Source organism: Raphanus sativus, chromosome 9 (assembly GCF_000801105.2).
Source record: "Raphanus sativus cultivar WK10039 chromosome 9, ASM80110v3, whole genome shotgun sequence".
Classification (NCBI taxonomy): Eukaryota; Viridiplantae; Streptophyta; class Magnoliopsida; order Brassicales; family Brassicaceae; genus Raphanus; species Raphanus sativus.
In genome coordinates, this window is record NC_079519.1 from 29,396,733 (window position 1) to 29,408,954 (window position 12,222).

General features: G+C 31.5%; 1 protein-coding gene across 1 annotated transcript; it reads left to right on the plus strand.

The window, feature by feature from the left end:
* Window positions 1-7,459: 7,459 nt before the first annotated feature.
* LOC108826084 (probable serine/threonine-protein kinase PBL15) lies at window positions 7,460-9,904 on the plus strand. The gene is made up of 5 exons (XM_018599458.2): window positions 7,460-7,974; window positions 8,457-8,592; window positions 8,726-8,862; window positions 8,946-9,069; window positions 9,296-9,904. The coding sequence occupies exons 1-5, from the start codon at window positions 7,531-7,533 to the stop codon at window positions 9,727-9,729; spliced, it is 1,275 nt and encodes a 424-aa protein (XP_018454960.2). The 5' UTR covers window positions 7,460-7,530; the 3' UTR covers window positions 9,730-9,904.
* The last annotated feature ends 2,318 nt before the right edge of the window (window positions 9,905-12,222 follow it).

Below are 12,222 nucleotides of genomic sequence, written 5' to 3' on the forward strand. Positions count from 1 at the left end.
ATATATATTATTCTATGTTTCTGTAATTAAAAATAGTGAATCATATATAATTATATAAGTTAAATTATATTTTAGATGTGAAATATTAATATATTAAAAACTTCAATATATTATGATTGCAAAATTTATTTTTGGATACACATATAATTTTTTAATAAAACTGGTTGATTAGGTAAAAAGGATCATAATGCTTAACCAATCGAGATCTTGGTGATAAAGATAGAGCATAAATGAGGAAAACATTTTAAACCAAATTAGTTTCTACCTGAAAATTCGAATCTCTCATTTCAACTATCGATCAATTAGAATCAATTCGTAATATATTTTGACAATTATGCCATGCTCCAAAAGAACCAATGATATATATGTTGTAAAGTGAATATAAAAGGTAAAAGAAAACATTATGGGCATAATTTTAGTCGTTCAAAGGACGAAATTTCGTCTTTTTTTTGTTGGCTTTATGTGAAAACAAGTTCTTAGTGTCTTCAGTTATAAGCTTTGTTTGATTGAAACCTAAAAGCGTTATTCCTTTGTTTCTGTACAAAATAATAGATCACTTTGATTCTAATTTTGCTAAGCTTTTGAGAATCATAAAGATACGCAAGAATATTCTTTCCAAAACAAATCTCCAAAGTAGTCTTTGATTTTCTTTCCAAAACTTATAAGAATATTTAAAATCTTTGTGAATGTGTAAAGATGTGTAAAGTGATATTTTTGCCTCAAACAATGACAAAACTAGACCGAGTGATTGTGGTCGGGTGGTAAGGAGACAGACCTGGGACACTAACATGTTTCAGGAACGATCCACCTGCTGCGTGAAATTAAGTCACAATTATCTAGATCACCTAATACGGATATGGATACATGTTTTAGAGCCCATTTGGATACCCGGAGAGAGGATCTATCCGTGGGTTGCACCTCTCCTTGGTGATTAGTTTGGGCTTCTCCATAGGTCTGGGATACACACACGTTAATAAAAAAAAACAATGACAAAACTATAAATATTAGGTATAAAGTTGGTTAGTGGCAATTTTGTAATATGTAGGACTTTTGGACTTGAACCAATCTTGAATTTAAGTTGGCATGTCTACTTGCGTGAGTGTCGAGCGACAATAAAGTATCGATCAACACTTCTTCTTAATCTCGACTTTGATTTCTGATTTCTTGAACAATTAGAGTTTCCTCATCCTTAAACTGTAAAACCCTCTATAATCTTCACATTTGTCTCTTTTTTAACATAATATTCACATTTGTCTAAAACATGTATGAATCTGAAAATACTCTAAAACAGACTCCATACACATATAATGAATCTTAAAAAGTAGTATATCACGTAACCACCAACCTGAAAAATTGGATCGAAGATCACGACGCAGGACCTTGGCAGAAAGACTCATAGAAAACGGGAAATGAGAGAGAAAGTGAACAAAAGATGACTAGCTGGTCAGAAAACCAACCATTTCCATAGTCAGCCACCGCCAGCGCTCCTTTCAAGACCGTCATGGCCCTGAACATAGCGAGCTTACTCATCAGCCACTGTCAATTCAAGCAACCTAAAAATCTTCACCGCTACGAACCACCACATAAACAACCCTAAAAATTCTCACCAGTAAAAACCACGACACGACTCACCGCCTTCCCCCAACACCACCTGAAAGCATTACAAAACCAGACATGCGATCAACAGACAGAAGCAGAGGCACCAAACACTTGAGGAAGTACACCGGACCATGTCCTTAATATATTCAGACATGCACAAAATGGAGATATCAACTACCACGGTAACTAAGCTGAAAAGTATTGGTGGTCTTAGATCTGCTACATAAACTTGTTGAAGACGAATCTTCTCACCAAATACGAAAGAACCGGCCAAAATAAGAGAGAGAGAGAGAGAGAGAGAGAGAGAGAGAGAGAGAGAGAGAGAGAGAGCGGTCCCATCATGATTCAGCAGTGAAAACACCGTGACTGGAGGGCCGAAACGTTAAGAAAAAATGATGGTTTGTTAGTAAGAAGAGAGAAGGAAGGAGATGAAGCTTCTATCTGGGAAATACATTGGGTGTGACTGGTAGTTGTTGTAGATGATGTCCACAACCCCCATATATTTCTACATCACCAAATTCAGCAATCAAGTTTTAATAATTTTTCAAAAATTACAGCTATTGAAATAACCTACGACTGTATAAGTGTTTTGTAGAACTAAATATTCACAGCAATTTTTTAGACTTTCCATAAAATTCTACAGCAATAAAATCTAAAGCCACAACAAAAAAATACAGATTATTTTCTACTGCAAAATTTTTAAAATTACAGCCAATACCAATCAGATCCATTATCTTATTATATTATAAAAAAAAAATTCGAAAAAAAAAATTATCACAAAATAGCATCTAACGATATAAATTCTCAAAATAACACTCATTTAACAAGAGAGAGAAAATTTAAATTACTCTAAGCACTCCTTAACCCCAATCTATTCTCATTTCCTAAATATTAAACTAAACCCTAATCCAAATATAATATATATTTCTTATTTATCTTTAATATATTATTTTTTGGAAAAAGGATTTTTTATTGTGTGCTAATTTTATCATAAAAAGATGATTTAGTGATATTGGAGGATAATTATTAGGCAAGGTTTTATTGTAAGTCCTCTCCTAAATTTCCTACATCATCATAAGTCACATCTCTAGAGCTTTGAGGAGAAAGAAGAACAGCCTGTGCCTTACTGATAGATACAGATGCATTACTTGAAGATGACGCTACCTTTTTCTACAAAGTTATTGTTACATTTTTCAGCAATAGCATGCAAAAATGGAGATGATTCAATTTATGTGAACATACCTGCAGGGCCTCCAGCCCTATGAAACAGTGGTCTTGACGACCCCCGTCCGCCCCAAATAATATAATTTTTTTGTTGAAGTTCTTAAAAAATGTTTATAGTCTCCAAATTTTAGTCTAAGATTGTGAAACATACTACAACTGACAATAGAGCCTCAAACACCAGCCTAGAGCCTCTACTCTTAATTGCATTAGTTTTAGCAGAATTAGTCTTCACTTTAGGAGATGGATCGATTTTATAACGAGAGAGAGGCTCTGCTTTTGTTTCTTCATTAGCTGCTTATAAAGAGATAGTTAAATTCTTGGAATCTTGACAGTTTTGATCAATTTTATTGTATGTGGAAAACATGTGATATTTTGTTGCAATCTTGGAATTAACTCTTAATGTAGAGAAACTGCAAGATTCAAGAAAACACAAGGAACGTAATGATACAATCAGGTTTTATCTATAAAAGTAAACTGCAAGTGCACATTCAATATTATTTCATGGATCAAATCCATAAACACCAAGGCTACACTACAAATTCTTAAGAAAAGAGTTAAACTAAGGCGAAAGGGAGATTTTGTCTGTTTTCGAATGCAAGAATATAAACATAGAATTTAAAAGATATAAACTCAAGGATTAAAAGCGCCAGATCTTGAAAAATCTCAAGAAACTCATATTAAGATTTTTTTTTGGAACACGACTCATATTAAAATATATGATTGTTTGACAGAGAATTTATTAAAAACTGTTATAAAACTAAAATCTCTTAATTAGACTAATATACTTTCGTAGTACTTAACTTTTATGTATTAGAATCCTAAAGACTAATTTTTATTCAATTTTAGATTCGAAACATGCAATGAAAACAAAATTTGATAGCTTCACGAAATCCACTGAACATCGATTTTCATTGGTTAAGAATTTTTTTTCATTCGAGATTCTTTCAGGCATTTTAATCAAACGGTTTCGGTGCACTAAATACCTAAGATCAGAAACTAAGTGATCAATCTAATTTGAGCATTAAGGATACTCTAGATGAAGAAACCGATAGATTACTCTACATTCTAACAAATCACAATCTAATATACATGAATTCCCTTACAAACTAAAACCTAACTAATAAACTACTCAGACGTAGCAGAAGAAATACAGAGAGATAGTGAATAACGCATAATGGAATTAGAAATCAAAAACATGGTTCAAAAATCTTCTTGGAACGTATAAATTTTATATCCTCAAATCTCTAAAACCAATAAGTCTAATAAAAAACAAGTGTGGCTTAAACAACGGCTGAAAATCGTAGATATATGTATAACTTTTGTGTTGGTCGAAATTTCAGTTAAACCGAATCATAATAAAAAAACCAGGTTTTTCTTTTTTTACTCGTATTGAACTGTCAGACTGACCAATTTTTAGTAAAATGCGTATATTTTTAAGGCCTAAACGACCGTCTAAACGCCCGAAAAAGACGGCCATGAGAAAAAAGAAAATTCTAAAAAGATGCAACAGATAAATAAGAGAGGAGAGAGCTGGGCCGTTTTTGTTTTGTAGGTCAATTGGCTGTGTCTTACGAGTGTCCGCGTGTAAGAGTTGGTGGTTTTCTTTGACGTTTTTCCAAGTAGCGTTTCAAAGTTTTTTGTCCTTATATCTTAGTTTTAGAAGTGGTTTCTGGTCATGCAAGTTTCACATAGATAGCAGCTGCTAGAGTTGGTGTAGATTTGATCTCTCGTTTATTTATGATGTTGCTGATTCTATTATGGCTTGGTGATATTCTCTTCAGGGTTGGAGACTACTCAAGACATTTGTTTTTTAGGTCAGCTTCATTGATATCGAATTCTTTTGGAAATGTGGAAGGAATAGACTTGTGGATATATATGAGTTTTAGGCTCTATTTATGTCTTTATTTTATTTTGTTTGGTTTATGTTTTTTGTCTTTGTTTTTTTATCGACACTATGTATCTTAACTTTCTTTGAATTAAAAAAAAATAAGAGAGGAGAGAAAAAGTTGGAATTTGCTTTGGCCCCAAACTATTTTTTGTTTTTGTTTTTGTTTTTTGCCTCCATATTTGCAAGGACTCCCCTGACCGCACGATCGCATGATCAAACTCTAGTTTTCATTTAAAATATTTTTTTTATCACTTCTAGTTTTCATTTAAATAAGATGGAATGGAATAGCCGAAGTGGAGCAGGATGAAGCGTAGTGGAAATGTTAAAGAGAGTACTTTATCATTTGCAAGAAATTATTTAACAGACATTATCCATTTTCAGGAATTATCCATTTTTGCAGACATCAGCCACTGTCTCACTTTACCTGCTCCTTTGATTTTTCACAGGAAAGAAATATCAGAAAACAATTAAGAAGTAAATACAAGTTAAAAGAAAATAATCTGTCAAGGAACTTCCTTGTAAAACAATATAAACCCAGCGCCACAATCATATATATGGTTTTCTTAATTTCGAATATCTTGTACAGCGTTATAAAACATTAATAATTATATAAAATGAATTACACCTCTGGAACATATATTCATCTTCTCATTTATATCATTTACCTCATTCAAATAATATAATTAAGAAACTGGTATATAGTAGAATCGAAGTTATCTAATAATATATTTTGTGTATGACATTTTAAACTTATATCCAATGTTTTGAAAATCAAATCAGACATTGACTAGGTGTTGTAGCATGATCAATGGTCGAACTGGTCCAACTGATTAAATCGATTTAAAAAATTAATCTAATTTTAAATTAAATAACTATTCATGTATGTATAACTATAAAATTATTTTTATAAAATTTCATATCACTTTCATAATCTAAAAATGATACGAAAATAAAATAAAAATTTCAAAAGTAATAAAAATATAATAAAAACTGATTTATTTAGGTAAATATTAAAATAATATGATTTATTCAAAAGACCTTTTGCATTTTTTAACTTTTAACTTGAATTTGAAAAAAAAACTAGGTTTTAATATCAAATCGAATTACCAATTTTAACGAATTTGATCGTTTTCGATTGAACTTGCCAGTTTAACTTATATCCAATTTTAGCACAATCCAAACTTCGTTAGATAAGAGTCATGGTCGGGTTGTCCGATATTCAAAACACCGGTTATACCATAGTGTAAGTTTTTCTAGTCAAATGTGACTCACACGTACGTATCTCAACAATAAATTAAAAGAGATACATCATGAAGCAAAACCCAAAGTTTGAGTAGAGTAGTTAGGGCAGTTAAAGAAAGAACGCCCCTACTCTTTCCTATCAATCTTTGATTTATTATCTTGTCCTTTACTGAAAACTAGATAACAAAACCGCTCTAAATTTTAACAAAAACATTTTAAATACATATAATTATTTTACTAATTTTATTTTTGCGTCAATCAACAGATAATTTGCAATCTTTTTTGTATTACTAGGTGTTTTCCTGCACCATGTGCAGAAATAAAAGTTTTAAAATATAATTTATTTTAAAATACAAATTTTATTAATTTTTTATTTTGTTAATTTTTATTTTATTATTTGCTTACAATATATAATCTTAATTTAATCATATGTAAAACTTTAAGATTAAAAAAAATATTTTTACTCAATGTATATTTAGTAATATATATGTATATCTTTTTCTAAAATATATTCAATCAAATTTTGTAAATGTAAGAGAAAATTTTGTTAAGTGTATAATTATCAAAACATAAAACTAAATAATTTTCTAAAATTTATGGATATTAAAAATAAACTAATAGTATTGGATTAGAAAATTATATTTAAAAACTGTATAATTTTGAAGAATTGTTTTACTAATAATTTAAGATATAATTAAATTTTGAAAAATACAAAATAATATTATATTTCTATTTATAACATTATATTATTTATTGCTAAATTAATGATGATCTATGAGTTATTACCATATTTTTAAAATTACTAAAAATACAAATCAACAATAAATGTAAATGTCTATGTCACTATTTAAAGAAAAATATATATTTTTTTAAATGCATAGTATTTTGAAGAATTTTTTTAGTAATAAAAATTATATACTTATAAAAATATAGCTAAATAATATTTCGAAATTTTAATTATTATTATATTTATATTTAATTTATTATTTATTGTTATATTAATTATGATATATAAATTATTGCCATATTTTAAAAACTTACCTTAAATATAAATCAATATTAAATGTAAATATGTCATAATTATCTTTAAGTTATTACCATATTTTAAAAAATTATCTTAAATATAAATCAACACTAAATATAAATATCCATGTCATAATTTATTTCAAGCCATGTCATCAACGTTGGTGTGCCATGTCATAATTTTTCTTTCAAAATTAATATGGTGATGACACATGTCAAAATCACTTCTCAAATATAGACTAGGGGATGTTTAACCAACTACGCTACTAAACTTTTAATTTTGCAATTTTCAAACCCATTATTGAATTAGCACATTTACGGAAATAGATATATTTATCATATAACTATTTACACTTGACGATTATTGGACCTCCTAATTTAATGGTTTCGATAAGTGGTTCTACTATAGAACTATTTACACTATTATATTTGTTATATATACTCATAGTCCCCATTTCATATGTATAAATAAGACCCAATCCACCCATCATTGTTTTGACTCCTACTACTTAAAAACCGAAATCACAAAACATTTACTTAAACTATCTTTCTCGATGAGAGACTCCGCAACAACAACATCTACTAAATCCTCACCGTTGTGGAAACCATTTGCCTCAAACTGTTGCTCCGTCGATGACCAAACTGTCTTTGCCAATCTAAGCCGTTGCCGACCTTCGAGATCAGAGTTCTCCAAGAACCATCTTGGACCGCTTCCTTCTTTCCGACGGCTCTCCTTTACTGATCTAAGTCGTTCTTCATCAGCTAGGATCAATGAAGATCTGGCACAGACTCTTGGAGCCGATTTGGTGGATTTTCAGATGTGTGAACTCAAGATGATCACTCAGTGTTTCTCTGGGAACTATCTTCTCGGAGAAGGTGGATTTGGTAAAGTTTATAAAGGTTACATCGATGAGAACCTTCGACAAAGCCTCAAGGCTCAGCCTGTTGCTGTCAAGCTGTTAGATATTGAAGGGCTTCAAGGACATCGTGAATGGCTTGTAAGAACGTATACCAATATTGCATGTCTGATTAATTATTGAGTGGTTCACTTTGTTACTCTTCTCTTATTAGCGTTTAGCTAATTTCTAAACATGACATGAAATTACACTGTTAAAAAACTTTCACAGGAGTAATTTACAAATTCTGAAAAAAACACTTCTCTTGATTTTTGTATTTTGTAAGTCAAAAGATACCGTTGGACCCACGTCTTCACCTTTAGTGCTTTAGGGTATGAAGCTATATATGAAATATATGTTTGTTTGTATTATGGATTAAGTAGGCATATGATCTTCACATTTAAAATTTTTGGTGTCACGGAAACGTATAAGAATCTTTTCTGTTGACAGAATATATAATAGTTGGTGAGACCACTTTGATATACTCTATACAATTATACATATTCACATAGTTCCTTAACTTATTGCTCTAAGATTAGTACAATTACATCTGACATAAACTAACATGAATATTTCATATGCAGTCTGAGGTCATACTTCTTGGACAACTAAAGCACCCAAATCTAGTCAAACTTATCGGTTACTGCTGCGAGGAGGAAGAACGAGTCCTCATTTACGAATTCATGCCACGTGGTAGCTTGGAAAACCACCTCTTCAAACGTATAAACATTTTCGAACATTCTCGTAGTCAATGTCTCTTTTTATATTTGTAGTTTTAGTATTATCAAATTCTATTTAATTATAAAACATTTCTCACCAAAACAAAGATGTGATTATATACTAATATGAACAGGGATTTCAATATCGCTACCGTGGGTGACGCGATTGAAAATCGCTGTTGCCGCTGCCAAGGGTTTGGCGTTTTTGCATGATTTAGAGAGTCCAATAATCTACCGCGATTTCAAAACTTCTAATATACTACTCGATTCGGTATTTCAGCTATTATTTTATTTTAGCTCTCTCTGTATATATATTTCACCAAAAAATCAGTTTTATGTAATTTTCTTAATCAGGATTTTACGGCGAAGCTATCAGATTTTGGTCTGGCTACTATGGGACCAGAAGGATCCAAATCTCATGTCACAACTCGAGTCATGGGCACTTATGGTTATGCTGCTCCTGAATATGTCTCAACAGGTAACATATTTTTTGCTCAAATATTGTCTAAAGCACATTTTCAGAAAAAAATACTATTGTTTAAGCATATTATTAAAATAGATTAAAATCATTGACAGTCTTAAACAGAGCATGAACATATGAATAAATAAAAAAAAAATCCTGAACGTGTCAAAATTTGAACGAGTGGGCATTCAATTTCTTGGAGTGTTTCATTTGATAAATTTTGGAATGCATGGATTCTCAGGTCATTTAACGACAAAGAGTGACGTGTACAGTTACGGAGTCGTGTTACTCGAGCTCCTAACGGGAAGAAGAGCCACAGATAAGTCACGGCCAAAAAACCAGCAAAACATCATCGACTGGGCAAAGCCCTACCTAACGAGCAGCCGTCGTCTCCGATGCGTTATGGACCAGAGGCTCGCCGGTCATTACTCGGTCAAGGCGGCTAAGGATACAGCTCTTCTCGCCTTAAAATGTGTGAGCCCTAACCCTAAAGACCGGCCCAAGATGCCCGCCGTTGTGGAGGCTTTAGAGAGTCTCATGCATCATAAAGACATGGCGGTTTCGTCCGGTCACTGGCCACCATCTCCGAGATCTCAAGGCGACAAAATCTCGCTGAAGGTTAGAGGGAATAATCGAAGTGGTCGAAAATCAGCTCCGGGTTCACTAAGAAAGTAAAATAAGGGACTAATGAAATTCAATAAACACGTGTTTGTCTCGTTTGTGTGGTGTGTGCATATAATATGGAGTACGGCTTATACATGTTTATAAGTGTAACATAGTAGTATGAACAAAACGAATTGTAAAACATAAGAGTTTGAGTCGCTATTTCAATTATATTTAGTCTATATAATACACGTGTTGAATGGCTAACTGTTGACATTTTCGCTCTTGTTCTTAGGCTTGGCCTCTCCACACTTCTCGTACTGCCAGCCTCATTTCCTCTCTCTGTTTTTGTACTCTGTTTTACGCTCACTCTCGTGCTCTATTTCTTACTTGTGTTTTATCTTAACACAAGCTTGCTCTCTCTCTTTACTCTCTCTTTACGTTTGTTGTTATTCTTGTAGAGAGAGAAGAGAGTACACTTTGAATATCTACATTTTATCTTCTCCAAATCCTTTTTCTTATTAGACTTGGATACTTTGCAACATTACACACATACATATTTATAGTAGACTTGTTCTACTAGTACACACATACTTCAACAACTACAACTTCAACCTTAACTCTACTAACAATTCTTACCAACTCTTTTACTAACTCTTATCAGGCTAGACCTTTTCCAACACTTCACCTTGTTGGCTTTAACCAAAAACTAATTACCTATTTTTTCTTGACTAAGTTTGTTGTGACTCTAGTCAAACTCTTCTTTAGCTCCATTCTTCTCCCTTGTCGTTGACTCACATTGTCAACGTTTCTTTTGCTGCTTCTTCTCTTCCTTTGGGTGGTAAGCTATCTCTTGCTTCCACTTCTTCATTCTTCTTCTTTGTAGCTTCTTCTAAACTACCCTTCTTTGTTCTTCTTCTTTATTCTTCTTTTGTAATATCTAAACAAAGGTTCAATCTCAACACTAACACAATTGCTTTTTATTATTAAATTTATCTAGTTTCATTTCCCCAATTATTAGTTAATTAGTTAAACAAGTGACGCTTCTCCTTGAATGACAAGAGATAACCCCTAATGCAGCTTTGATTGCAGAACATTTCTGATGCAATGAAAGCAACCGGTTCTAAAAGGAACCACAACAGAACCGATGAGTGAATTTTCAGCCTTTTCTCTTGTTTCTTCAGACCCAGAGATATAGAAAGCTATTACGGGAGCCAGATTTCCAAAAACTCTTAAACTGGAAATTAGTTCTACTACTATTATTGTAGTTTAAACAGTCGTGCTAATATGACTAATATTACTCTAGTTAAACTAGTAGTTCTAGTTATTCCACTCATTTTCAAAGAAAATATGACACAACTCAAGTGTAAAAAATACACCACAAGTCTTGAACCTACAAAAATTTTGGAACACAAAATAACAATCGAGTTGAACAAAACATAGTGGTTCAATCACAAGTCGAAACACCAACCATCAATGTTTGTTCATTTTCTTCAACCTCGTGATGGATTATGTATCATCTTTTGCAGTACACTCTTTTAAATTCTCTTCTACATCAAAACTCTCTGGCTCCACGGCTGTTTTCTTATTCGGTTTCGAGAGCCAAAAAGATTAAGATGTAATTTTAGGAAAATAATACAGCTAAAACAATTAATACAACTATTATTTTTTTTTACGACAATTAATACAACTATCAAAGCACATATTTCCATATTAAAGTCTCGATGGATCTGCAGTCTGGTTTTGGACACACCAGCTTCGAAAGTGCCGTTCAAATTTGTCAGCCACTATTGTCCATTGGAGTAGGCAGCTCTGCTTCTTTGTATAAACTTTTAAACTATACAACTAGTACAATTATATAACTAGTACAATAGCACAACTAGTAATAACTAATAAATTAATTTAAAATATTTTAAAAGTTAAATAGATCTGAGCCGAGTTTTGGGTATATGAGTTTGAATCAAAAATTTATCCAAGTCAACAAAAACAATTGTTAGATAAGTTCATACATACTTTTTTTCTTGGTATCAATACAATTAAAACAGCAGACTGATTTTTGAGATACCCGTAATCTTTTAAAATATTTACAGGACTGCCACTACTATTTAATATCAATAGTTATTAATATTTTAAATGAAAAATGAATATTCTGTTTGTTATGCATAACTAAAGACCACTTGGCAAAAAAAAAAACTAAAGACCACTTAATAATTTGTTACTCATCCTCTATAATTTAACTAACGATATAAAACATAGTTTTATAATGTTATCATGCACATAAAATTATATCGTGAACTCATAGGTCGAAAACGTGCATTCAGTTCTATAACACACTATATATATTTACAACATTATAAAATCAATACTATTAAAACATGAGCAATATTTATCGACTATGTTTTGGACTACAAAAAAATTTATAACAGTCCAACTAAAATAAATACATTAATTATTATCACATAATATTTTCTAATCTAACAAGTATCTATTAATAATGAGATATTATTCGATATGCAACCGATTCCTACATACGTGCAAAAGAAAATCGGTTTGATTAAGTATTTA

Bases quoted from the DNA above. Each gene is read 5' to 3' on its own strand.
- LOC108826084 (XM_018599458.2), top strand. From the start codon at position 7,531: ATGAGAGACTCCGCAACAACAACATCTACTAAATCCTCACCGTTGTGG. The intron at 7,975-8,456 runs GTAAGAACGTAT...TTTCATATGCAG, and splicing joins AAGGACATCGTGAATGGCTT to TCTGAGGTCATACTTCTTGG. The intron at 8,863-8,945 runs GTATTTCAGCTA...TTTCTTAATCAG, and splicing joins CTAATATACTACTCGATTCG to GATTTTACGGCGAAGCTATC.